Here is a 27,689-nt window from a genome sequence, read left to right on the forward strand (position 1 = left end):
CCAGAGCCTGCTCACATTTCCTGGTTCCTTTTGCTTTAAAAGATTAGACAGTCTCACACCCAGGGGCACTTTTTATCACGCACCTACCTGACCATACACCGCTCCAGGCTGTCTCCATTCCGGGGCCTCCGTTGGACTGAAGTCCCTCTTTGGGGCCATGGTGCCTTGGAGGGCACGGCCGAGAGCCTTGAAACCTGAGTTCTAGCTTCAGCTCCCTCCCCGATGGGCTGTGGGAACTTAAAAGCAAGTTTTGGCCTCTTTTTATACCTCAGTTTCCCTGTTTTGTTTTGTTTTTTAAAGAGTTATTGAATCACATCAGCATTGTTTTGGGACTGTGTGTTCCTATTTAAAAACAAAACAGTGCTGAATTCAAATGTTTCAGAAAGTCTGGGATAAACAAATTTGAATATCTTTTTTTGCAGGACTTGTCAGAGGTTTTAGTTTGCTAGCATGCATTGTGCTTTTGGGTGGGGAAGGAAGAAGTATGTAATATATTTCAAACTTCTTTGATCACAGGCCTCTTTTAAGGGTCATCACCCTTTTCTATCTCACAGGCTGATCTGTGGGTCACTCTTTGGGGATAAAGCTAGCTCTAACCTACTGGCTTCTTTAAAGCAGGGCTTTCTTTACAGCCCCCTCCCTGATATCCAGACTGGTGGCCCTGTCACTTCCCCTGGAGCCCTGCTACCTCTCAAAGCCCCCCATTAGCCCAGCACTATTCTGTCTTCTTAGTCTTACCGAGCTTGGGATTCTCTCTTCTGCTCCAGGGACATGGTTAGGGCTGGGGCCACAGCCCTGAGTCACAATGCTTTTCTGCCTTTTCCTAGCTCTGTGACCTTGGCCAGTCCCTTGACTTCTGTGAGCCTCAGTTTCTTCATCTGTAAAATGGGAATCATTACACTCACTTAAAAGAGAGGCTTTTGGAGCTAAACGAGATAGGCCCTGTGAAGGGCAGAGCACAGACAGCCCTTGGTGTTAGCTTTCTCCTCCGCCCAAACATGGGCTGTGTGTGTACCTGAGCGGTGGTGGGGTGTTACTCCTTAACTCCTATTACTTTGAGGGATAAAGTCATGAGTCTGTCTCCTCTCCCAGGGGCCCGCCAGCAGGGCTCCTGGCAGAGGGCTTCACAGCTGCCTCCAGGAGCCGGGAACCTGAGGCAGCTCCCTACCTGGAGGGCCTGGCCTCCTCCCCGTGTGGCAGCTTCAACGAGAGCCCTGACTCTGGCACCAGTGAAGCCCCTGATGATACCAGCGACTCATCATTGGTGGTGAGATGGGGGTGGGAGGCTAGGGCAAGAGCAGGTGTCAGCCCTGGGCCAGCCCTGGGATCCCACCCAAGCCTCCAGACAGGGCTGAGCCTCTCACACCAGGGAAGGGAGCCCAGGTCCTCTGCAGACTTAGCCAGCATATTGGGCTGCCCATGGAGGGGCGGGGACTCTGCAGGGCCGGCCCAGGGGGGCTGAAGATCTGGCTATGACAAGATGGAAGCAGGCATTTCAGCTCCCGGTGAATCACCAACGGGCTCCGGCTGCCAAAATCTCTCAGTTCACAGAGGCTGGGATGTTGGGTGTGGTGCCCAGAGCAAGAGTGAGACTGGCCCTGGGCCCTGCCCTGGTCACACTGCTCAGCCCCATAACCAGCCCTGGCATAAATCTCCAAGGATCAGAGGAAAGAGAGCAGGCTGGGGGGCCTGGCAAGGGCAGCGAGGGCGGGGCAGGGGGGGCGGCCATTTAGCCGGGAAAAGAGGAGACTCAGGGGAACTTCCTGGGACATTCAACCCTCAAAGGTCTGTCCTGGGCCAGAAGAGGCAAACTATCCATGAGAACATAAGGGAAAGTGAGAAGATTCAGAATAAAACATCCCAGCCTGTGGGCAATGTCTTGGAAAGTCTTACCACCCCTCTCTGAGGTAGAGACTTTTATGGCCCTGACTTGGGGCAGGAAATCTGAGTCTCAGAGAAGAGAATCGTATTACTTGAGGCCATGCATCTGGGAAGCAGTGGGGCTAGATTTTGAACACCTACTTCTATGGGCACTCTGGAATGTCTCTGGGGTGGGGCCCCTATACCAAGGCCCTGCTGTTACATGGAGTCTGACTGCCCTGGGTACGAGTCTCCTCCCATATAAACCATTTCTCAGCTGAGTGACTTTGGGCAAAGTCTTAGCGCCAGTGAACGTACCTACTGCACAGGGTCAATTGAAGATCCCAGCACAGTCTTGAGTATACAGCAGGTGCTCTTTCAATGTCAGTTCCTCTCCCTTCCTTCTACCCATCTCACGCGGGGAGTGCAGGCCCTGGGCTCTCTCTTTTTGCATTCCAAACAGACTTTCTCCTCCCCTTCTCTGGCAGGACTGGGACACTGTTGAGAGACGGGAGGAGGCCCCCAGTGGGGACAACTTCACCGTGATGATCCCACGGAAGTTTCAGGAGGTGCCAAGGGCTGACGGTGCCCGCAAGGCTCCTCCTCTCCTCACCCAGTCCCCTGTGGGAGGAGGAGACACTGCAGGCCAGAAAAAGGAGGGTAAGTACCTTTTGCCAGGCCAGGTTGGTCCTTAGGACCACAGGTGTGGTGATGGCCCGGGAACTTGGAGCCAGATAGCCAGGTTTCTGGTCACATGGGCCCCTGGGTACATCTTATTTTGACAGCTTAGATCAATAACAGTAACAGTTCCCATATAATTATGGAGCAGACATAATGTGCCATGCAACTTGCTTTAAATACATCATCTCACAACTGGTGGGTCAGGGTCTTCAGGTTGTAAGTGACAGAAACTGACTGAGTGAACGTCTAGGGGAATGACTTCAGGTTTGGCTGGATCCAGGTGTTCAGACAGCATCAGAAATCTGGTCTCTGCTCTGCTTACTTCTGTGTGGGCTTCATTCTCAGCCAGATCCTCCCCTGATGATGACAAGCTGAGCTGCAGCAGTGGCAGGCTATATCCTACCTAATTTCCAACTCCCACAGTAAAAGGGTACAGTCTTCCCTACTGATGTAGCTGTGGTCCCAGGAAGGGTTCTCCCTGGACCCAGCATGGTTCTTGTGCCCAAACTGGTGACCAGGGATGGGATCGGCCCCCTGTGCAAACCTCATGGTCTGAGAGTCAGGGAGAGGAGATGGCCTGGAGGAAATTAAGGTGATGTTTCCAGAGAAAAACAAAAGACGCTGGTCAGGCCAAGCCCACTGATGCCTGTGACACTGGTCAGCCCAGGATGCTGGGCCCTCCATCACTACTGCACTGTGTTGCTTCCGGGCCTGTGTCTTCAGCATCACGAGGATTTGGAAATGTGAGATGGGGCACCCATGTCCTAACCCCACGGGGCAGTCTGGGCTTCCCACGGCCCCTGTAGCATTCAGACATCAAACACATGAGCACTAACTGTGTGTAAGACCTTATGCTAGACACCTTGGGTGTTCAGGGGGAGATAGGCATGGTCTCTGTCCCAGAAAGCTCATCATTCAGTAAAGCAAACAGACAGGAGATCAGAAGCCCTGGACACAGGAAGAGCAGAAACAGCTGCAGAAACAGAGGCAGAGCAGAAAGAGCTTCATTCCAGCCGGGGAAGGACTCAGAGGAACGCCTTCTGGACGTGGCGCTCTAGTTGAGGAAACTGCTGAGTACAGTCTAGGAGTGTGACGCGGGAGTATCCTGGTATGCACAGCTTCAGCAAACAGCGGGGTGTATAGTTGGGCCAAACCATGCAGGCCTCGAATCCAGCCAAGGGGTTTGGACTTTCTTCTTCTCTCTTTTTTTAAAGTGTCTCTATGTCCTTCTTTATTTTTTCTTTCTTTTTTATTTATCTGACGGTGTCGGGTCTTAGTTGCAGTACGTGGGTTCTTCATTGCATTGTCATGCAGGATCTTTCATTGTGGCACATGGACTCTAGTTGTGGCAAGCAGCTTCAGGAGTTGCGGCATGCAAGCTTAGTTACTCCAAGGCATGTGGGATATCAGTTGCCTGAGCAGGGATTGATCCCCCATCCCCTGCATTGAAAGGCAGATTCTTAACCATTGGATCACCAGAAAAGTCCCTGGACTTTCTCCTTTAAGTAGTAGGGAGCCATGGAAGGTTTTTGAGAAGGGGAGTGATGTCCTGAGCCTTAAAAGAGTTTCACTAGGGCAAGGATGCAAAGGATTCAGGGTGAGGCTGCAGGATGAGAAACCAGTTAAAGAGAGTATCGCAGCCACTGTAGTCATAACTGGTTCAGGCACAAATCACCAGCAGATGCTAAATTCCTGCATGAAGGGTTGTTGGGGAACAGGATATTCACATGGCCTCAAAGTATCACCCCTCAGATTACACATTGGTTATGAAGGGAATAGGCATCCTTAGGATGGGAGATCTGGCAGACACCAGCTTAACCAAGTGGTCGCTTGGCATCCTAGCATGGGGCAAATTGGCTGGGTGCCCCTGCGTGACGCACAGGGGAGGGCACAGCATCTTTTCCCAGTTTGGCTGCTAAAAAAAAAAGAATCTATCTCCTGCCTCTAATCCCAACAGAACATCAGACAAACCCAAACAGGGATATTCTGCAAACTAACTGACAGGATTCTTCATGAAAGACCAAAAAGGACTGAGGAGCTATTCTTGAATAAAAGAGTCAGGGAAGTGAAACGCCATGTGTATCCGGGCTTGGGTCCGGGATAGGAAAATAAAGAGCTATGAAAGACATGACTGAGATATGGGGAAGTTTGAATGTGGACTGTATGTATTGCATCCATGCTGTGCTTCCTGAGCGTGAGGACAGAAGCAGACCGTCCTCACTCAGGAGGTGCACATGGAGGGGCTCTTTGGTGGCTCAGACAGTAAAGAATCTGCTTGCAGTGCAGGAGACCCAGGTTTGATCCCTGGGTCGGGAAGATCCCCTGGAGAAGGGAATGGCTACCCACTCTAGTCTTCTTGCCTGGAGAATTCCGTGGACAGAGGAGCCTGGTGGGCTAAAGTCCATGGGGTCGCAAAGAATTGGATGTGACTGAGTGACTAACACTTTTCATGGATGGCTTAGAGGTGAATTGTCATGAGGTCTTTTTTAAAAACTTATTTATTTATTTGGCTACGTGGGTCTTGCAGCACAGAGGATCTTCAGTCTTCACTGCAGCACGCAGGATCCTTCAGTTGTGGCATGTGGGATCTAGTTCCCTGACCAGGGATTGAACCCGGGCCCCCTGCATTGGGAGCTCAGAGTCTTAGCCACTGGACCAGCACAGAAGTCCCTCCTTACGCTTTATGTGCAATCAGCAGCAGTTCTGGTCAGCACCTCCAAAACACATTCCAAAATATGTCTCCTTTTTGCCGTCTCTGCCACTGCTCCCTGATCAAACTAGGGGTTATTGCTGGAGCCTCCTTCAGTCTCCGGCTTTGCCAGGCCACTTCAGTCCATTCTCCCTCCAGCAGCTGAGCCATCTTTAAAAACATTCATCAGATCTTGTCAGCACCTCACCCCCACTGCCCTGCCCTCTCAGGCCCTGGGGAGAGGGCGTGTGGAAAGAAGTGCCTCCCCAGTGTGAATGGCCTGATCCTGGTGGGATTTTGTACTAGACATCTGCTTTCTTGCTCTTAAACACAGGGTAGGGGGGTGGGGGGGGGAACCCTCACTATGTGACCTGCTTGATCAAAGGCAGTCACCGCTGTCTACCTGGTGGCAAGCTCCCAAATTGCAGCAGGAGGCCACGGCCTGGGAGGAATCAGCCAGGTGCGAGATGCTGGGAACACTTTGACATCCCTCTAGGGCTCCTCCCAGTTTGCAGACACACTGGATGGAGCAGGGTGTGCCGAGCCCTGGCTGGCTGAGGGACAAAACACAGATGCCCTGAACATCTGCCTAGTCTGCCCCGTGTGCTCAATAAAGGGGCTGCAGGAATGAAGTCAGATCCTGGTTGGGCCAGGCTCAAAGGATGCACTGGTGAGGGGAAAGGGAAGGAACTGGGCCTGGGGTGCTGACCCAGCTGTGAGCCTCTGGGAGGGGCGGGAAATTCCATCTCAGCCAGCACCCAGGCTCACCGGGAGGGAAGACTCCAGGACGAGGCAGAGCTCAGAGCTGGAAGGTGGTGGGGCAACATTACTGCTCACTTATGGTGTGCTAGGCACAGGAGACACAGCTGTAAGTGAGAAGGTGAGGCCCCTGCCCACAGGGACCTCGGAGGCCAGCGGAGGTGGGCAGAGCCTTGCTGGCCATGGGAAATGCCTGGGTTTTATTCCAAGTGCAGTTGGGAGCCCCGAAAGTGGTTTGTGTGCTTGTTTTTAAATCTTTTAGAATAGTTGCAAAAATGGTACAGAGAATTTCGATTACAGTCTTCACTCGGGTTCCTCCGGTGTTGACATCTTACATAATTATAGCCCGATTATCAAAATTAAGAAATTAACACCGATAACAATACTGTTAACTAAACTACACTGTTTTTGTTGTTTTTAATGTTTATGTGTTTATTTGGTTGTGCCGGGTCTTAGTTGCCGCACATGGAGTCTTTTAGTTGAGGCGTGTGAACTCTTAGCTACAGCACGTGGGATCTAGTTCCCTGACCAGGGATTGAACCTGGGCCCTCTGAATTGGGAGTGTGGAGTCTTAGCCACTGGACCGGCAGGGAATTCCCACTACAGACTTTCTTTGGATTCACGTTTTCCTCCACAAATGTCTCTTTTCTGTTGCAGGACCCGATCCAGAATCCCACGTTGCATTTAATCATCATGTCTTGTGAACTTTCTCCCCTCTGAGATAGCTCTCAGTCTCCTTGTAAGCCGGGGTGGTCTAGCTAGGTTTGCTTTTCGAAAGGATCTCCCTGGGTAGATGATGACCTTGTGCCCAGAGTGTACGTGTTAGAGGGCTATTGTGAAAAACGAGGGAGGCTGAGAGCGGGGAGGTGGGAAGAGGTAGATGAGAGAAGCTGGCAGATTTGGAATGTCACGGGACATCAGTCCATCAGGCAACAATAGGCAAAAAAATTTTCTCCTCGGGGGCAGTGCTATGCCGGCTTCCAGGATCCTAGTTCCGCGACCAAGGGCGGAACCCGGGCCCTGGCAGTGAAAATGCCAAGTCCCAACCACTGGGCCACCAGGGAATTCCCAACGATGAAAACTTTGTCATTCTGTGTGTGGTTCCAGTCCCCTGAAGGGTACTAGAGACTCAGGGTTCAGTGATACCAGCTCAGAGAGCTTGGAGGAGGCAGAAGTTTCAAAGTAGAAGAGGGATTCCTTTTTTGTTCTTTGGCCAAGCCATGCAGCTTGTGGGATCTCAGTTCCCCCACCAGAGACTGAACCCTGGGCCAAGGCAGTAAATTCCAGCCACTGGGCCACCAGGGAACTTCCCAGAAAAGAGGGACTCTGAAGCATGGCCTTTAATGAAGGCAGTCGTGGCCCCGTCAAGATGAGGCCACAATAGCCTTTACTTCTCTTCTGAAGCACCAACCCAGGGACGTACGTGCACAGGGCTGGTGGCTACCATATGCTTGGGGACCAAGGGACTGAGGGGGTGGAGGTGACACCACTGTCATGCTGCCCTTCATGGGGATGGGGGTTGTGAGGGTGTCCCTCCCTGAATAGGGAAGTTACACGAATCCCTTAGATCAAAGCTTCTTCAACTGTGGCGTGCGTGCAGATAGCCTAGGAATCTTATTAAAATGTGGATTCTGATGCAATGTGCCCAGTGCGGGTAGTGGTGCTGAGAGTCTGCATTTCTAGCAAGCCCCTCAGGTGAGGCCATTGCTGCCTGTTCACAAAAGGAAATTTCTGGAGCTATCACACAGGAGTCTCACTGGAAGGGAGGGAGGGAGTTCTGGGAATCCAATTGCAGGAAGTAGAACAGAAATGGAAAATTGTTGGTAGCTGCTATGAGATTCAGCTCTTCCTCTCTGGGCTCACAGAGGCGGTTTTCAAAACTGCTCTTGAAGAGTTTGCTTCTTTTCTGAAGGTCACTATGTGACCTTTGGCTCTACCACCCACCCCACTTTGACCAAGTCCGCCTGGTTTTCAATTTCAAATTCCTGACTTCAGCCTGAGAGGGGCACCTAAGCCCTCCTGCAGTCTGCTTGCTCCTAGGGGCAGAGGTGTGTGAGGACCTCCAAGAAGATGGTGTGGGGTCTGCCCCAGTCATCCATCTTAGGGGACCAGGAAAAGTAGGCTGTGGGAGCCGCCTGGACCTCTCCGCTTGCCTTGAACCTGCCTCCTCTCTCTAGGCTCTGGAGGTGGGAACCGAAGTGCCGGACAGCACTGGGCCAAGCTCCGGGGAGAAAGCGGGTACTTCTCCTTGGAGCGGTCCCGGTCGGTGCCGACCCCGGCCTCCCCCGCGACGCCACAGAGTGGTCCTCGAAGTGCCACCTCCCAGGCTTCCTCTCTCCATCGCTCTGCCCCAAGGAATGCTGTCCAGGCTGCTTCCCCACAACACGGGGCCTCCCGAGCCTCCTCTCCCCACCGAATCATCCAACGGGACAATGCCGGAACCTCATCTACTCAACAGGATGCCCCCAAGACCTCTTCCACACAGCGGAACACCCCCAGAGCAATCTCTCCTTCAAGAGTTGCCCCACAAGACAACCCCAGAACCTTGTCTTCCCAACAGGACACCCCCAAGACCTCTTCCACACAGCGGGACACCCCCAGAGCAACCTCTCCTTCAAGAGCTGCCCCACGAGACAACCTCAGAACTTTGTCCGCCCAACAGGATGCCCCCAAGACCTCTTCCACACAGCGGGACACCCCCAGAGCAACCTCTCCTTCAAGAGCTGCCCCACGAGACAACCTCAGAACTTTGTCCGCCCAACAGGATGCCCCCAAGACCTCTTCCACACAGCGGGACACCCCCAGAGCAACCTCTCCTTCAAGAGCTGCCCCACGAGACAACCTCAGAACCTCATCCACCCAACAGGACGCCCCCAAGACCTCTTCCACACAGCGGGACACCCCCAGAGCAACCTCTCCTTCAAGAGTTGTCCCACGAGACAACCTCAGAACCTCATCCACCCAACAGGACACCCCCAAGACCTCTTCCACACAGCGGAACACCCCCAGAGCAACCTCTCCTTCAAGAGTTGTCCCACGAGACAACCTCAGAACCTCATCCACCCAACAGGACACCCCCAAGACCTCTTCCACACAGCGGAACACCCCCAGAGCAACCTCTCCTTCAAGAGTTGTCCCACGAGACAGCCCCAGAACCTCATCCACCCAACGAAATAATCCTTGGGTTTCCTCTCCCCCCAGAGCCACCCAACAAGACACCTCCAGAGCCTCTTACACCCAACAAGACAACCCTCAAGCTCCTGTTCCGACTTGTACTCCCCAGCAGGGCAACCCCAGACCTTCTTGTGTTCCACAGAACACACCTAGAAGCTCTTCTGCCCAAAGGGACAACCCTAAAACCTCTTGTACCCAACAGGACAATCCCAAATTCTCTTCCTCACGGCGGGGAAACCCCGGAAGCACCTCCTGTCAGGGCTGCACCCAACAAGACCATCCCAGAGCATCTTCTCCCCATCGCTCCTCTCAGCGGAACAACCCCCGGAACGCCTCTCCCCACCGTACTAACAAAGACATCCCATGGGCCTCCTTTCCCCTCCGGCCAACGCAGAGCGATGGCCCCCGATCCTCTTCCCCATCTCGCTCCAAGCAAAGTGAGGTTCCCTGGGCATCCATTGCCCTCCGGCCAACGCAGAGCGACCGGCCTCAGACCTCATCTCCTGCTAGATCAGCTCAGCGGGACTCACCCCAGTCTTCCTCTGGACCCACCCAGCACAACTCACCATTCCGGGCCACTGCCACCTCCCATAACCCAGGCCACCATGGGGCCTCCAGGACCTCCTCGCCTCTGCATCCCACTCCCCGTGGTGCACCCCAGACCTCTTCCGAGCCCCCCCAGCCTCCGTGTGCTGTGTGCATTGGGCACCGGGACGCCCCTAGGGCCTCCTCACCTCCTCGCTATTTACAGCATGACCCCTTCCCCTTCTTCCCAGACCCCCACGCATCTGAGAGTGAATCACCCCACCATGATCCCCCCTATATGCCCCCAGCCGTATGCATTGGACACCGGGATGCCCCCCGGGCTTCCTCACCCCCCCGCCACACCCAGTTTGACCCCTTCCCCTTCCTCCCAGACACATCGGATGCTGAGAACCAGTCCCCGCAGCACAACCCTCCTCAGTTCCCCCCACCTGTGTGTATCGGGTACCGTGATGCACCCCGGGCCTCCTCCCCGCCCCGCCAAGCCCCCGAGCCCTCCCTCTTGTTCCCGGATCTCCCCAGAGCCAGCACAGAGAGCCTGGTCCCCTCCATGGACTCTTTGCATGAGCCTCCTGCCATCCCTGCACCGGTATGCATTGGGCACCGCGACGCACCCTCCTTCTCATCTCCACCACGCCAGCCCCCCGAGCCCTCCCTCTTCTTCCAGGACCCTCCTGGGACGAGTATGGAGAGCCTGGCCCCTTCCACCGACTCTCTGCGTGGCTCCCCAGTGCTGCCCCCTCAGGTGTGCATCGGGCACCGGGATGCCCCTCGCGCCTCCTCCCCACCCCGCCACCCGCCCAGTGACCTAGCATTCCTGGCACCCTCACCTCCTCCAGGCAGCTCGGGGGGCTCCTGGGGCTCGGCACCCCCAGGGGAGATCAGGCACAACTTGGAGAGGGAGGAGTACACCGTGCTGGCTGATCTGCCCCCCGCCAGGAGGCTGGCGCAGAGGGAGCCGGGGCCCCAGGGCAGCAACGGGGGCCGCACCCGCAGCCCTGGCCGCGCAGAGGTGGAGCGCCTCTTCGGGCAAGAGCGCAGGTGAGCCCAGGGCGGGGGCGGCCAGGTGGGCTGGGGAGGAGGCTTGGCAACAGGCCAGGTGGAAAGTCCGCAGGCTTAGGTTCCAGATGAGGAAAGGGTTTAGATCCCCTGCCTGCCACTTACTGGCTGTGTGACCTTGGGCAAGGCACTCCACCTCTCTGTTTCCACGTGCTAGAGTTGTTTTTGACAATTAAATGATAATACGCATAGCCTAGTAGTTAAGAGCAAAGACCAGGGTCAGGCAGGCTGGGTTCAAATCCTGGGTCACAGCCATTCCCCAACCTATGTGATGCAGCAAAGTGATTTAACCTACTTGAGCCTCAGTTTCCTCATCTGTAAAACTGGGACTTTAATACATTAATTTAAATGAGGTCAAACTCTTCGTTGGAGAGTCACAGGTTTATTTTATTTTTTTTCCCACCTTGTGTGAGGGGGGAAGAAAAGAGTCCATGTTTTTTTTTTTTTTTTCCTGCCTTGACAAACAAAACTCATGGGTCCCATACATTTCAGAAAACAGAGATGTCAATTTAAAAGTATGGCCAGGAGACTTCCCTGGTGGTCCAGTGGCTAAGACTCTGTGCTCCCAATGCAGGGGGCCTGGGTTTGATCCCTGGTCAGGGAATCAATTCCACATGCTGCAACTAAGAGTTCTCATGCCGCAGCCACGACTTGGTACAGCCAAATAAATACATAAAAATAAATTTATTAAAAAAATATAGCCAGAGCCATATATCTTAAATAAGAGAACCCACAGGATGGCAGACTTTTTGGAAGTTCAATGTTCCTTTTCTGGGACACGGTGACAGCACCTGAAGTCCAGGCATCACACGAATCTCCTTGGTCATTGGCTTCATTTACACGGGCGTTTAAGACCCAGCAGAGCATCTGCTTTTCCACAACCTCAGGGAGGAGAAACATTTCCTCCAGATCCGGCTGAGATTTTCATCAGCAGTTCCAGCCTCATAGTCTTTAAGGGTCAGGGTCTGGAATTAATTAGTTAGGGACCCAACCCCAGTTAGGGTCAAGAGAACCAAAAACATATAGGTCTGAAAGTCTCGAAACTTTCAGTGTAGAAGTCAATAAATTACAGCGTATTTACCGAGACAAAGTTGTACAACCATCAGCACAACCTAATTATAGAACATTTCTATCACTGTAAGGAGCCGGTAATATTTTGCATCCACAATTCCTCTCTTTGTTGTCCCTTAGACAACATTTTCTCTTAGATTTGAATCTGCATGAAAAATCTTATCTCTTCTTCAGATTTCCTTTCCCATAAAGTTTTATCCATTTACTACCCAGGTGACAACCTTTGTGGGCTCCGGCCTCAGTGTACAATACACTTTTTCTTAGTTAGTTTTTTTTTTTTCTAGAGAAGTTTTAAGGGTCACAACAAAATTGAGTGGAAAGTACAGAGATCTCCTGTGTAGACACCGTTCCCACAGGTGCACAGCTGCCTCTACTATCAACATCCCCCACCGGGGTGGTCCATTGGTTACGAGCCATAGGCTTACACTGACGCATTATCACCCAGAGTCCATAGTTCACAGCAGGGTTTACTCTGATGATGCACATTCTGAGTTTAGACAAATGTTTAATGATATGTGTCTACCATCAGAATATTACAGAGTAGTCTCACTGCCTTGCAAACCCCCTCTGTCTTTGACCTTTTATTATGACTCTCTTTTAAAAAAGATTATTTATTTTTTTAATCATTTGGCCATGCCTTATGGCATATGGGATCTTAGTTCCCCCACCAGGGATCAAACCCAGTCCCCTGCATTGGAAGGGTAGAGTCCTAACCACTGGACCACCAGGGAGGTTCCGTAATTCTTTTTGGTCTAATGTCAATTTGCATACGTTTGACTTTATCTGGTAACTCAGCAGGGTCTTTAAACCAAAATTGAATTTTCTTTTTTTCCTACTGTGATAACTTTTAGAGAGATAAAAGATTTGTTGCAGAAGTCTGGAATATGTTTATAGTTTGATTAACCATTTAATTGTTTTTACACAGATTCTTCATTTTATTTTGCTCCCTTTGAAGTAGATTATCTTTTTTAAAAGCTTTATTGAGGTGTGATTGATATATAAAAGTTGTATATTTAACATATATGTTTTGGTAAAGTAGATTATTTACCTTTTAACCAAGGTTTTACAACTCTACTGAGTAATTAACATTTTCCCTCTTGTATGGTATTTTTTCCAAGTAGGAAACCATTTGTCCTCTGAAGATAAAATTTGAAAACCTATTTAAGTATCCGTAAATGGCAGGCTGAAATTCATGAATGGGTGGCTATAAAGCGATACTTTTCTTTTCTCCCATTTATTCATTCAACATATTTATCCAGCATCTACTCTAAGCATCATTCTCATTGAGCCTGGAAATTTTTCCTTAAAGGGTTATGACATTAAAGCATTAGGAATTTTGGCTTGACATCTTCATTTTCTACCCTCTTAATGCCTTTGGAATCTTTTTTTTTTTTTTAATTGAAGTATAGTTGCTTTCCAATGTGGAATCTCTTGTCTTAGAATCATATAAGCATTTCCTAGTCTCTTAAATTCAAAACAGAGCCTTCACAGAATTTGCTAGACTTGACAGCTGTTGTCCTTTAATACACTCTGCAAGTGGAAGAGCCCATCCAAGCTTTCAAAGGAAATGTATTTCCTTTGTCGCCTTGGGTGCAGCCACACCAACCCTCAGGAACAGGTAGCCCAAGGAGACACTGTTGCTTCAGCATCAGAAAGGCTGGGTCTCGGTTGAAGGCTCAGAATCTTCTTGGTCTCTCCATCCCGCATAGGGGGAACATCTCAGAAGGAATACTCATTTAACACACTGAAGTTTATATGGAAAATGCCCTCACTCGGGACAGAACACACATTTTCCTCACCAGCCGCACAGGGTCTTTGCTGCCATTCTCCCCACCTACTCAGCGTTGGGGTTTTTACTCCACAGAGGCTCCTGGTTCTAAGAGAAACTCACTCTAAGGTTCAGATCTCACAGAGCAAGGAAACTCTCTCGCTTCAAATTGGATTAAAAATCAAACCTGATTAGGCAGCCTTCAAACTCAGAAATACTCCAGAGTGGGGAACTTCAGTTCCCTGTGAGTCACATGCCAAGAAGTGCTAAAACAGCAAATTAGTTTATGGATCTGATTCTAATGACATTGACAAAAGCCATAACACAAGAACAAAGCCCAAACCCATAATTGTTTTATTCTCCAAACCTCTAGTTTCAGCCTAGTCTCCAAGCTAGAGGCAGACTGCAGAGCACAGGTCCTTGCTCAGACCTGAGCAGAGATTCCTCTTCCTGTTTTGCTGGCTTGGTCAAGGTCAGCACCTGGTCATCTTTCCCAGGCTCTTCCTGGTGTGGTTTAGCCACCAGAGACAGTTTCATTTGTCAATTTAAATGAAGTCTGACTCTCAAACCCTCTTGCAATAAATATCCTAAATGTCAAGTGGAGTGGTTAGGTCTTATATATGGGAGGGGAGAGATGCGCCCAGATTCTGTTCAGTGTTCCTACACTCCAACAGAGACGTCACGTTAAATGTTAATAGCCATGGCTACCAATTATTAAGCACGACAACTAGCTGAAACCAGGGACTTAGGGGTTATCTTTGTTGGATGTGGCGACAGTGCCTAGAGTCTGGGTGTCTTAGAAATGACATTTGCATGAATGGTTTTATGTTGGCCTTTCTGGAGTTGTGGAGCAGAGGGGATATTTCATTCTTCTGATTTTGCTAAGAGCACTTTTACTGACAGCTAGGATGGCTGCAAACCTGTTAGTGGTAGGGGGAAAACAGGTGGGCCTCAGAAGTCCAAAATTTACCATATGGGCAGGAAGAAGGCAAAAAGAATAGGATATGGCGGCATATGACATTATGCATCTCTGATCGCCACCTCATGGCTTGCGGGAGATGAGGTCAGATAGCACAAGTGCCTGGCACCCAGGAAGTGCTCCATAAATGTTTGCCATTAAGATCATGTGTGCGCAGTGCTTGGCACAGTAGGTGCTGAATAAATCTTAATTCCCACAAGGACCAGTTGAGACTATGTGGGTGAGCTGTGGGCCACTCATGGGGTAGTGGCCAGAAAGGAAGCACTGAGTGAGACAGGAGGTGGTCTAGGCCAAGGTGGAGCCCCCTACTTTTGCTCACCCCTTTTCTCACTTCATCTTCACAACAGCCCCGTGAGGCAGGTGGACTACTATCCCCATTTTGCAGAAGGGGAAACTGAGGCCCTGAGAGGCTCCTTCCTCACTCCAGGCCCTTCATCTAGCTTGCAGTGGGTCCCTGAATCTGCCACTGGGGGCGGGAGTAGAGGAGCTGGGGTACCGGGAGTGGGACAGCCCCAAGGGCCCTCAGAGGGGCGGCTGCGTTTGCTCATAGGAAGTCCGAGGCACCGGGGGCCTTCCAGGCCCAGGACGAGGGGCGGTCGCAGTGGCCCAGCCAAGGTCAGAGCCAACTTCTCCGAAGACAGTCCAGCCCTGGCCTCAGCAGGGAGGTGAGCACGGCCAGCCTGCTGGGAGGCCCCTCTACCCCCAAGGGGTGGGCCATTGCTTCTCCTCTCCCCCAGATGCTGGGCGGGGGTCCTGGGAGGGAGGTTCTTTATGAAAGGGTCAAAGCCCCAATCATGGGTGTCCAGCTCCTCTCTCTCCCAAAGAGTCAGCAAAAATGAGGCAGACCCCAGTTCATCCATCTTGAAGATGGCCTCTGCCCTCTTCCTTCATTAGGCATCTACCAAGTTGGGAAGTTTTCAGGGAAACTTCCCATGGGTCAGTCCAGCTCTACAGGCTGTCTCTTCCAGGGTGGGGATTTGCGTGTTTAAAGTAGCTCTTAGGTGGCAAGGCCCACCCAGGGGATGGGGTGTTGGTGGTGCAGATTCTGGCCCTGGAGAGCCCAGGTTGGAATCAGTATCTTGTGTGGAGGGGTGGTGGGGGAAACTGGAAAGTGAGCAGCTCTTCTTTTTGGAAGTGAGGAAGGTGGGTGAGAGGGAAGGGCTGACACCCTCAGGAAGGGATTTCAGGGGCCCTAGGTACTCTCTGACCTGCTTTAATCCAGCCTGCTGTGAAGAGAGAGCTTGCAACTCCCCTGAGGCCTGGCTGGGACCCCAGCTGCCTGTCCTCCTAGACAGACCCCACCCAGCCAGGGGCCTGGAGCCTCACCCACCCCTTCACCTCATCCTCAGGTAACCAAGTCCCCTGCGAAGCAGGCAGAACCAGCCCGACGTAGCCGCACAGAAGCCCCTCATCCCAGGAGCCCCGAGAGGCGGCCTGAGGGGGACCGGTGGCTCCAGGGGTCCTCGCCTCCCCTGAGGATGTCAGCCAGAACTCCTGAGAGGGAACAGCGGACACAGAGACCCCTGGAACGTGGCCGGGTGGGCCCAAGACAGCCCCTGGGAGGGTGGCGGAGTCAGGAGGAGCCACCAGGATCCCAGGGCCCGCACAGATGCCTGGAGAGAGGCTGGCGCAGCCAGGAGGAGGGCCCAGGCCTGGGAGGCTGGCAAGGACTCGGGGAGTCCAGCCGGGGGGCTGCCAGAGCCCCAGAGGCAATGTGGAGGGGCCTTCCCAGGGAGTCTGAGAGCTGGAGCCTGCTGGGTGGCCTCTCTGGCCACAGGTGGCAGTCAGAGACCTGGGAGGAGCCCCTGGACAGGGGCTGGGGCAGCCTACAGGAGCTGTCCAGTCCTCACCAGCCTGTGACCCCCCCGGAGAACTCCAGGGCAGGCCCAGGGGAGTTCTCGAAATCCCAGAGGCCTGAGACATTACCAGCCATGGGCAGGGGCACCGAGGGAGCCTGCCCACACTTGCACGGCTCCGAGAGGCGACCTGAGTTTGACTGGAGGGACCTGGTGAGCCTTCTCGGGGTACCCAGGGAGGGGACGTGGAGTCGCTCGGAGGAGCCGACTCTCACCTCCCATCTTCCACGGCTGGACTGGGAGGGCCTCCTGGAGCTCCTGCAGGCCCAGTTGCTCCACAAGGACCCAGCGGGACACTGGGTTGGCCCTGGCCAGGCTTCCCCAGGCACTAAGGGTACCCAGGAGCTGGAGCAAGACCAACACAGCCAGCCTGAAGGAGGAGCAGGGGCTGCCCTAGTCAATGGATATGACCCCGGGCAGTGGCCCCAGAGCTCCGCTCAGCCGTCCAGCCCCACCAGCATCTCCACCCAGTGGCCAAAGACCAAAGTGACAAGCGGACCAGAGTCCTCAGCTACGACTGGTCTGGAGGAGACGAGCCAGTTGGGGAGCAGGAGCCCTGCAGAGGACCCCAGCTTGCCACAGCGGGAGGTAAGTCAGTCTCATTTCCAAGGGACAGCCTGAAAGTCAGCCCCACCTGACACAAGTCTCCCGAACGGTCACCCCTCAGCTCCTGCACACCGTCTCCCTCCTGACCAAAACCTGTCCCTACCACCAAACTGCAGTGATAATACCCAGCCCTTTCTTTGAGCATTTACTAGGTGCTAAATCTTGATCTGAATGTTTTATGGTATTTTCCTCATTTACTCTCCGCGGCAGTCTGATGAGAAAGGCAATATTTACAGATAGGGAGTCTGAGACACAGAGAGGTTAAGCCACTGAGTGGCTTAGATCACACAGCTAGTAGGGCTTAGGGTGGGGGTGGACCGCAGGTCTGCTCTGTGCAGATCACCCTGAGGCCTCCCACAAGATGCACTGACCAGGGCCTTCTCCCCTTCTGGCCCTACGATACTTGGTTTGTGTTGCTTTCTGGTGGCCTCTACCTGGCCCTGTCTGGGACTGCACCCAATGTGGTCACGTCCCCTCCCCACGGCAGTATTCCAAGTTCCTTAAAATCCAGGACGGCTTCACTTACCCCTCTCTGGCCCCTGCAGCGCCTCTCAGGCACAGGGAAGGAGTTGTATAAATGCTTATTGGTCTGAGCTCACTGCTGAGACAGCTGCTTCAATGGGGGCCTGTATGGAAAGCAGGCCCAGTGCCTGGCACATAGTAGATGCCCACCAAGTCCCTGCCTTATCTCTTTGGCCCAGGGGCAGGGTCACAGAGTCAGTGCTGCCCCGAGCGTTTATTTGAAGATGGGAAGGGTCCTAGAGACCAGAACCCTGCAACCTGGCCTCAGCTCACCAGGGATGCAGCATATTTTAACACCCAGCTTCTCTTGGTCCTGGTCTTCAGTAGTGTGGGACCAACTGCTCCCCCGACAGGCACCACTGGGGCAATGTGGAGGTTCCTGCTCCTTTATCCAAACTCTCCTCATCTCCATGATGTGCAGCCCCATGCTGCCTCCTCCATGGACGACAGGGGAGGGTTCACGGTGTGTCAGGACCTGGGCTGGGGGCTTTACACACTTTGCCATGCGTGCCTCAGATAGATACAGTGCCCAGACGCATTCAGCATTTGCCGTGGGTCACACATATATGTGCTTAGTTGCTCAGTTGTGTTCGACTCTTTGTGACTCCATGGACTGTAGCCTGCCAGACTCCCCTGTCCATGTGGATTCTCCAGGCAAGAATACCGGAGTGGGTTGCCATGCCCTCCTCCAGGGGATCTTCCCGACCCAGGGATTGAACCCAGGTCTCCCGCACTGCAGGTGGATTCTTCATTGTCTGAACCACCAGGGAAGCTCATGTATAAGGCGAGAGAAATGGGACCAAAGTATTGACTCCAAAGCCCAAGGTTGCTTGTTTGGTTTTTTATAGCTGTTTTACAGTGTTGTGTTAATTTCTACTGTACAACAAAGTGACATAGTTATACTCTTTTTAAAAAACAACTCACTTAAAAAATCATTTTTCTTTCATTTTTTTTGGCTGTGCTGAGGCTTCGCTGCTGCACGGACTTGCCTCTAGTTGCAGCGAGTGGGGGCTAGTCCCTAGTTGCAGGGTGCAGGCTTCTCATCGCGGTGGCGTCTCTTGTGGAACACGGGCTCCAGGACGTGTGGGCTTCAGTAGTTTCAGCGTGTGGGCTCAGAAGTTGTGGCTCCTGGGCTCTAGAGCACAAGCCCAGCAGTTGTGGTGCACGGGCTTAGTTGGTCTGCAGCATGTGGGATCTTCCTAGATCAGGGATCGAATCCATGTCTCCTGTGTTGGCAGCAGATTCTTTACCATTGAGCCACCAGGGAAGCCCTCCCTATATATATATATATTCATATTCTTTTCCATTCTGGCTTATGAAAAGATATTCAATACAGTTTTTTTGTGTTATACAGTAGGACTTTGTTGTTTATTCTATATATAATAACTTGCATCTGCTAATTCCAAACTCCCAATCCTTCCCTCCCCACCTCCCTCTCCCCTTGGCAACCACAAATCATGCCTGTGAGTCTGTTTGTTTTGCAGATATGTTCACTTGTGTCATACTTTAGATTCCACATATAAACGATATCATGTATTATCTGTCTTTCTCTTTCTGACCTACTTTGCCTAGCATGATAATGACTAGCTCTATCCACGTTGCTGTAAGTGGCGTTATTTCATTCTTTTTTAATGGCCGAGTAATATTCCATTGTGTGTATGTACGTGTATGTTCCTTGTTCAAGTCTCAGATAGGTGCTCTGTCCGAGATGCTTTTCCTGAATACTCACCCCACCCCTGGGCTGGTGATGTTTCCTTTCTGGGCTTGGTAGTTCTGCTACTCTTCATCGGGTCATGCTCAGTTGTTGCCATTTTTCCTTAAAAAACATGAGCTCCTTGGGGGCAGGAGCTGCACCTACTTTATCTCCATACCCCCAGCCCCTAGCCCAGGGCCTGACACAAAGGAGGAGCTCAGCTCAGTGGCTGGTTGACCATGAATATATGGATGCTTGAGGGCCTACAAGAAACAGATTGGGGGTGGGTAGGTCAGTGGGTAGATGATGAATGAATGATAGATGACAGATGTGTGAAAGGGTAATGGATAAATGATATGTGCTGGACAAATGAGAAAGAGATGTCAGATGGATGACAGATGGGTGGGTGGATGGATGGATGGGTGATAAATGGAACAGATGATGGGTGCTGGATAGATATAGCATGGATGGGTAAATGTTGTAGAATATGCATGATGGATGGTGAATGAATGTTGGCAGGATGGGTAGATGGATGTTGGATGGATTAAGGAAGGATACATGGATATAGGATGGATGAATAGATGATGAGTTAATTGAGGATGGATATATTGGGATAATAGATGTTGGATAGATGAGTAGGTAGATGATGTAGGGTAGATTTTAGATGGTGGATGGATATATGGACCAATTGATGTTGGATTCTAGATGGACGTTAGATGGATGGATGATGAATGGATGGATAAGAAGTTGGATAGATGGATAGAACCTGGGAAGGGAAATACCCTAATCGAAGCTATGTTCCTTCTTATCTCCAGTTCCAATCAAAGGAGCCTGAGGAATCAGAACGAAGCAGAGGACAAGACTCACTGACTGATCAGAAGCAGGCCGATTCGGTAGTTGGGTCACTGGGTCATGGGTGTGGGTCATAGGGAGGGGAAGGGAAGGGAAATCAGGTAGGAGGTGGGCTGAGGTCCTGAGATGAGTTCTGGAGTCATCCAGACCAAGGCTGGCTCTGTCATGGGGTCACTGAGAAGAGGGGCTCTAGAGGAGCTGGGCAGCAGGGCTACCTTCTGGCTTGGAGACCTGGGTGGTTGGATGGTCCTGGGGTCAGAAGCCCAGGGCTCCACTTTCGACTTGCTAGGATGCCCTGAAAAGGTCACTGCCCTTCCCTGGGCAAATGGCAGTTTGACTCTGATAGTCTCGGAAGGCAAGGTCCTCCTGGGTCTGGAGGGCTGGCCACCCTGGGAGAAAGGGTAGGTTTCCAGGAGCTGGAGCCAGAGAGGCACTGAAGAGGGCTAGGGAGGTACAGAAGTCAGCTGGGCCTGGAGGATCTCCAGGGTCCCGGGCGGGAGAGATGTATGCAAGTGGTGGGACCCGCCAAGGCTGCTGGGAAGCCTGGCTGCAGCTGGAGCACATGCTCTGCCCCGCCCCTCCCCAGGACCTGCCAAACAGACTGTTTTCATCACCCTCAGCCTCCAGAGAGGTGAGGTCAGAGCCGAGGGCCTGGGGCAGCGGGAGGCGGGAGAGGAAGACCAGGCTGCTTGGGGCCAGCGCTTCTCTAATCCTGTTGTTCTGCTGTTTCTCATGCTGGCTCCTGAAAAGCCGGGTGTGACGGGGTGAGGGGGTGTCTGTCTGGCCTTGCTCCTAGTCTGAGCTGGGGGGATTCTGCCCGACCCCTGACTGTTGGGCAGAGGAGGAAACGAGGGGCAGGGCAGTCATCCTGGATCATATAGCCCACCGGTGGCGGAGCTCAGATTAGGACCTGGGACTCAGAACCCCCTACCCAGGCCTCTCCCTGCTCCCCCCGCAACACCGCTTCCCAGCTCTGCCCTGATTGCCTTTGTGGCCTCGCAGAGTAGAAGCAGCATGCTCACTGCTGAGTGGGCCATCTGTGAAATGGGAGGTGATGGGGACTGGTCACTAAAGGTGCTTCCAGTTCTCCCAGGGACTCCGGCAGCTTTGCTCCTCCTCTTTCTGTGTTATTTCTTCACACTTCCTGGGACCAGAGTTTTGTGAACAAAGAGGAAATAGAAATATAGTGGTCTCCCTTTAGGCTCCATGAAATGGGCCTGCCCCAGCAACCCAGAAAACCTCTCAGTCCACCCCCAGGAAGCGTAGACTGGACAGAATGACAACTGCCTCATTCATTCATTCATTCGCTTGCATACTTAGTGAGCACCTTCTATATGCCTGTGTGTGCGCCAGAGGTGAACTGGAGTGCCATCATGGAGCCTACGGTCTAGTGGTCAGGGCTGTGATGGGGATGTGGTGCAGGGTCGGGGCTGTCCTCCCCCACAGTGTCCTCTGGACATGTGCTTTGATGCTTCATGTCCCACATCCAGAGAATCTCTGGATACTGGGGACTTGGGACACCTGGGTTCTGTCCTGCCTGTGCCAGTAACCTCCTCTGTGACTTTGGGCAAATGCCTCTGCTTCACAGGGGCCTCAGTTTCCCCAACAAGTGAAGGTGAAAGTCGCTCAGTCGTGCCCAACTCTTTGAGACCCCCATGGACTATACAGTCCACTGAATTCTCCAGGCCAGAATATTGGAGTGGGTAGCCATTCCCTTCTCCAGGGGATCTTCCCAACCCAGCGATTGAACCCAGGTCTCCTGCATTGCCGGTGGATTCTTTACCAGCTGAGCCACTAGGGAATCCCCAAACAAAGATGACTCCAAAGCGGGTGCACTTGGGGGCTCTGCTGGGTATGACTGTAGATGTCTGGGACTCGTTCCTTTCACAAAGGTGAGGAGAGTAGGCAGATGGGGGACTCGGGGTTAGGGGACACTTGGGTGACTCCTTGGCTCCAGAGGACTGTTGCCATGGGGAAGAGGGACCCAGAGTTTCTCCATCTTTAGATATTTCAAGAGAAGCTGGAAATATGTAGTTATGTGTTAACCTCTTGATTAACACTGGAACCTAATGCAAAATAATCTGAAAACCCTATGCGGGCTGAACACACATCTGTGGTCTGCATTCCTCTCCTGCTGGCTCCCTGGGGTCCAATTTGAGGGTGGAGAAGTGCACATTCCCAAGGGTGCTGAGCCCCCAGAGCCCTGCCAACCAATACCTCACGGGTGAACGAGTTCACAAGCTCTTTTCTCGGCAGTTCTGGGATGGAGGAAGATGGCAACTCTGGGCCTGTGAGGTGGGCGTGGCAGCATGGGCAGGGGAGGCTGTCATCAGGGACTCCCCCATCCCACCAAAGGGACCTGGGGGCCAACACTGGACCCTGTTTGACAGGCAGACAAGAGGCCAGCAGAGGGCAAGGCTGGGAGCCCACTCAAGGGCCGACTGGTGACCTCATGGCGGATGCCCGGGGACCGTCCCACGCTGTTCAATCCGTTCCTGCTGTCTCTGGGGGTCCTCAGGTGGCAAAGGGTAGGCTGGCTCCAGTGCGGTGGGAGGGGTGAGGGTGGGAGAGAGAGGGGGAGGGGAGGGAGGAGGCTGGTGTTAGGCAGAGGAAAACCAGTAGGGGCTGAGAGGGAGAGATGTGGGACCCGCACTTGAGAAAGGAGAGCTGGAAGCAGAGCCCTGAGCTCCCTTGGTCTCTGCGGTGAGGGGCCTGTCCCACCTGCAGGACTGGGCTGGGGCCGCTTTCAGCTTGCAGGGTGAAGGGTGATGGAATAATCCACACAGCTGAAGCTCCCAATCAGCATATAGGCCAAGGGCAGCCAGGCTGGGAGTGGGGGAGGGGGAGAGGGAGAGAGGGCCTGCGAGGGGCTCTGGGATTGCAAAGTGTGTCTCAGACCTGGGCCTGAGCCAGTTGCACAAACATCTGGCATTACGTAACCCATCCTCTACCCAGAGAGGGCTGTAAACACTCAGGCCTCTGGTTTGGGGTTTCCTCAAGAGCGAGGAGAGGGGAGGGGAGGCAGCTGAGATTTGCTCTCTCTGGCCCCTGCATCACGGTGGAGGGAGCAGGCCTGGCCACCTCCAGGGGCCACAGGCTGGCTTGTGGGCTCTCTTCTCTCAGTGACAGGCTGGTTCTTGTACTCTGATAAGCTGGGGGTCTAGCTCTAAGCTGGGCACATTGCTGCTGCTGCTGCTAAGTCGCTTCAGTCATGTCTGACTCTGTGCGACCCCATAGACGGCAGCCCACCAGGCTCCCCCGTCCCTGGGATTCTCCAGGCAAGAACACTGGAGTGGGTTGCCATTTCCTTCTCCAATGCATGAAAGTGAAAAGTGAAAGTGAAGTTGCTCAGTCGTGTCCGACTTAGCGACCCCATGGACTGCAGCCTACCAGGCTCCTCCGTCCATGGGATTTTCCAGGCAGGAGTGCTGGAGTGGGGTGCCATTGCCTTCTCCGAAGCTGGGCACACTAGATGCTGTAATTAGACACAGTGTAAACTCAGGGAGGTGAGGTGGACTTGCCCAAGGGTGCATGGCTAGGGTTTAGAGGAACCAGCCGCTTGCTGATTTTCCTCATTTCTTGATGAGAGCATGGCTGCAGCCAAACTCACCAAGCCTCAGTTGCCACATCTGTCTAATGGGAAAATAATATATATATGCCGATGATCAGGGCTGTGGGGAGGACTGGCTCAGAGACATCAGGATGTACAGAGGTGTGAGGGGGTGGGGTGGGGGGCAGTGTCCAAACACTAGCTTTCCCATCTGCTTCTTCTTTTCTTTTTAGTATTTAAAAAAGATATAGCTTGGCTCAGTTTATTTATTTTTGTTTATTTTTTGGCCACATGGCATGTGGGATCTTATTTCCCCAACCAGGGATCAAACCTCTGCTCCCTGCAGGGGAAGCGTGGAGTCATAACTACTGGACCACTGGGGAAGTCCCCCATCCACTTCTTCATTTCCTCTCTGCTTCTCTATGGGGGTTAAGGCACAAGGATAACCAAGCAAACATGGTTATCTAGGCAGGGTGGTATCTTTAAGGGGCGGGAATTACCTTATCAGCCCAACTAAAGGTCACTAACACAGAGTAGTCCAGCAGGAGGGAGCAGGTAAGTCCTTGGTGGGAGAGCAGGGGAAGAGAAATGTGGAAATGGACTCTGGGATGCTGCTGCTGGTGATGATAACCAGCATTTATTGTGCACCTACTATGTGCTCGGCTCTGTGTTCAGTGAGTGGTACACCTGATTGCATTGAATCCTCGCCCTTGGGTGTAACAGGTATGGTTCACATTGTCCATTTCATAGATGAAGGAATGAAACTCACTCGTTCTAGGTCACACATAGGGGAGAGCTAGGATTTGAAGCCTGCTCTAGCCAACCTCAGAGCCCACCCTGTCCCTACCACCTCCATGCATCTGTGTCTCCTTGCAGAGTCCTTGCAGCCCCTAGAGGCTCCGCAGATTTTCCCCATTGGACAGATACAGCAATTGAGGCTCAACGAACTGGCAGCTCTTCTCTCATCCAGGGGTGAGGAAAATCAGGAGCTGAGAGACAGAACTGCTAGTGGAACCACCCAGACAGTTACTCAGAGCAGCATTAAACATCTCTCAGGCTGGATAGTGAAATTAGTCCAAGGTCAAGAGCCAGGAAACCTAAGGCTTGAGTTCTGTCTCTGCTCCTAACTGGTGTGGCTTTAGGCCATTGTCTCCCTTCTCTGAGCCTCATATTGTTATCCTCAATAGAAGAATGGTCTGAAACTGGATAACCCCAAAGCTCTGTTTAAGAAGTCACTCCTGGGTCCCTAAAGCTGTACCATCCCTCTTACCAGGGCAAGTTGCAGTAAGGCAGTCATTGGTTCACTTGTGCATTCACTCACTGGACCAACATTTGTGAAAAACCTGATATGGGCTGAGGCCCTGGGCTTTACATGATATAGACGAAAACCACTCTTCCTGCCCACAGGGAGCTCACAGTTTGTAAGGACACTGACATAGAACTGGTCAGGACACAGTGTGGTCATCACTTGAGTTGTAGAGTATACAGATGCAGGGAGCTCTGGACACGGAGATTCTCAGTCTGTGCTGGGGGCACTCTGGCTTCCTTTAGACTGAGACTTGAAGGGTGAGGAGGAATTTTCCAGGCAAACAAACATTTGGAGGGAGGGGAGGGAGAGAGTGAGTGTGTGTGTGTTGGGGCATAAGAGGACAGGAAGGGAAGTGTTCCAGACACAGCACAGAACAACATGTGCCATTAGGGAGGCACAGGGGACCTGGCTTATTCTGGGACATCCTGGTGCTTGTGCAGCCCTAGCACGTGAAATGTGTGTGTGTCTAATGATGAAGGACAGCAGGCAGGGGCCATATGATAATGAGCACTGACTGCTGGCACAAGAATGTACCTCTCAGCAGTGGAGAAGTGTTGAAGAACTCTGGGCAGGGGAGTGTTCTAATCACTGTGTTGAGGGTACTGGAAGAGAGTCCCGGGGGCCTGGAAACCAGCAAGGAGGCTGGTGCTGTCAGGTGCCCAGTGCCCATGCCACTGGGCAAGGGTGGTAGCTGAGGTCTTCTGTCCGTTCACTCACTCTCCCAAGGACCAAATAAATGCCTGAGTGAGGTATAGGGGTAGGATGAGACCACTGCTCAGCAATGCCAGAAGGCCAGTGTCTAGGAGGACTTATCCGTGGTCTCATTTCTCAGGGTGGAGAGAATTCCAGTGGGAAATGCTGGGAGAACTTCAGCTCCCTGGGCCTCCACTTCTTTAATTTGTGAAATGGGGATAGTAATTATAATCATGACAGAAATAATTTCTGAACCCCAAAGTGAGATGGCAGAATCACTGAGATGGTAATTATTCCAATCACCCTATGTCTTACCTAAGGAGAACTAACTAGGGATAAAGGGAGTGTTCTAGGTGCTTTATTTAAATAAACACTTAATCCTTACAGCAGCCTGTGAGATGATAGCATCATCTCATTTTACAGAAGGTGAAGCTGAGGCACAGAGAGGTTAAATACTTTGCTTAAGGTAACACAGGGCTTGAGTCACAATGCTCCATAAGCCATTCCATGCACTTAGCAACAAATTCCATCACAGTCCCTCCTCAGCTGTAGGCTTAGAGGAGCTCCTGCAGGCAAAGAACCTCTTAAAAACCACCAAGTGCTTTGGGAAAGAGAAACAGTCCACACCCAAGAACACAAAATGAGGTTCTTAAACAGAGAAAGACTCCCTGTGAGGAGGGGGCATTTAAATGGGAAGGCCCTATGATTCCAGAACTCACTTTGCGCTTAGATTGTGCTAAGTTGCTTGGCTCTTTGTGACGCTATGGACTGTAACCTTTCAGGCTCCTCTACGGAATTCTCCAGGCAAGAATACTGGAGTGGGTTGCCATGCCCTCCTCCAGGGGATCGTCCCAACCCAGGGATGGAATCCGAGTCTCTAGTGTCTCCTGCATTGGCAAGCGGGTTCTTTACCACTAGCGCCCACTCTTACTTGTTAAGAACCCCCGCCTCTTCTTCCTGTGTGATCTTGAGCAAGCTGGCTCACCTCTCTGAGTCTTCATTTTCTCATTAGTAAAATGGAGGCAAGGACACCCCCTTGTCGGGTCTGTGGTTAAGGACGAAAGTCCATTACATAGGTAATGAGCCAGGCTGGGCGAGTGGGACACGCTGAGTTGGTAGTATTGGGTGCTTTGCCCGCGTCGTCACCCAATCGAGGGGCAGAGCCCTAATGGACCCATCGCTCCCGTCTGGCGCCTGGCGACTGGGTCGGGGGAACCGTTGCTGGGCGACGAGGGTGCCACACCCCGCTGCCCCCACCCCGCACTCCCGCGCAGCGGCCGGACGGAGTCACCTGCACGCTGGGCCCTTCCTTCCTCCCAGCACGCCCCCGGGGCCAGAGCCCGGCCCGCCCTCCGCTGCCTCCGCCCCCTCCGCTCCCTCCGCCCCCTCCGCCCCCATCCGCCATGCCGGGGACCGCCCCTGCTCGCCCGTCCCGTCGCAAGAGGCCCCGCCTCCGGGCCTTTCCCGCTCTCCCATTGGCCCGCCTGCGGCCCCCGCCGCTGTTTGTCCCGGCTACCCCGCCGCCCATTGGCCATTCCGGATCCTCCCAGGAAGTTTGAAAAAAAAAAAAAAAGTTTTATGGGCGGATGGAAGGGGCCGGGGCAGCGCCGGGGAAGGGAAGGGCCGGGAGGAGCGGCGGCTGGCGGCCGAGAGGGGCGGCGGCGGCGGCGGGATTCCCGCTCCGCTGAGCCCAGCCCGAGAGTCCTTTCCACCTTCCTGCCTCCTGCTCTTGCCGCCCCTGGGTGCCGACATGACGGTGAGTGCCCCCCCCGCCAGGGGTGCAGCCCTTCTGCACCCCCAGGCCGGGAGGAGAGCGACAGCCGGAGCCAGAGCCGCGCCGCTCCCCTCTGGGCAACCCCCTCCGGCCGCACGGGCCGGCTGTCCTGCCTCACCTGCCCCCGGCCTCACTTTTCCGAGCCAGGAGCCCGGTCAACCCCTACCCCTAGAAGATGGGAACTCTAGCTCTCAGGCACCACCCCCTAACTTTTGCAGGTCCAATCATGGACAGATTCGGGGTGGCCCTTT

The 27,689-nt window shown here is 53.0% G+C and overlaps 1 protein-coding gene across 1 annotated transcript in view; it reads left to right on the forward strand.

Moving 5' to 3' along the window:
* TRIOBP (TRIO and F-actin binding protein) overlaps nt 1-27,689 on the forward strand; it is a 57,460-nt gene that overhangs the window by 5,636 nt on the left and 24,135 nt on the right. The window contains exons 3-9 of the mRNA XM_070790381.1: nt 1,093-1,267; nt 2,349-2,520; nt 8,167-10,747; nt 15,134-15,248; nt 15,933-17,027; nt 20,076-20,153; nt 22,503-22,640. Coding sequence (XP_070646482.1) covers nt 1,093-1,267; nt 2,349-2,520; nt 8,167-10,747; nt 15,134-15,248; nt 15,933-17,027; nt 20,076-20,153; nt 22,503-22,640 — 4,354 coding nt within the window. The remainder of the gene's footprint in view (nt 1-1,092; nt 1,268-2,348; nt 2,521-8,166; nt 10,748-15,133; nt 15,249-15,932; nt 17,028-20,075; nt 20,154-22,502; nt 22,641-27,689) is intronic.

The sequence above is a fragment of the Bos indicus genome, chromosome 5 (assembly GCF_029378745.1).
Source record: "Bos indicus isolate NIAB-ARS_2022 breed Sahiwal x Tharparkar chromosome 5, NIAB-ARS_B.indTharparkar_mat_pri_1.0, whole genome shotgun sequence".
NCBI lineage: Eukaryota > Metazoa > Chordata > Mammalia > Artiodactyla > Bovidae > Bos > Bos indicus.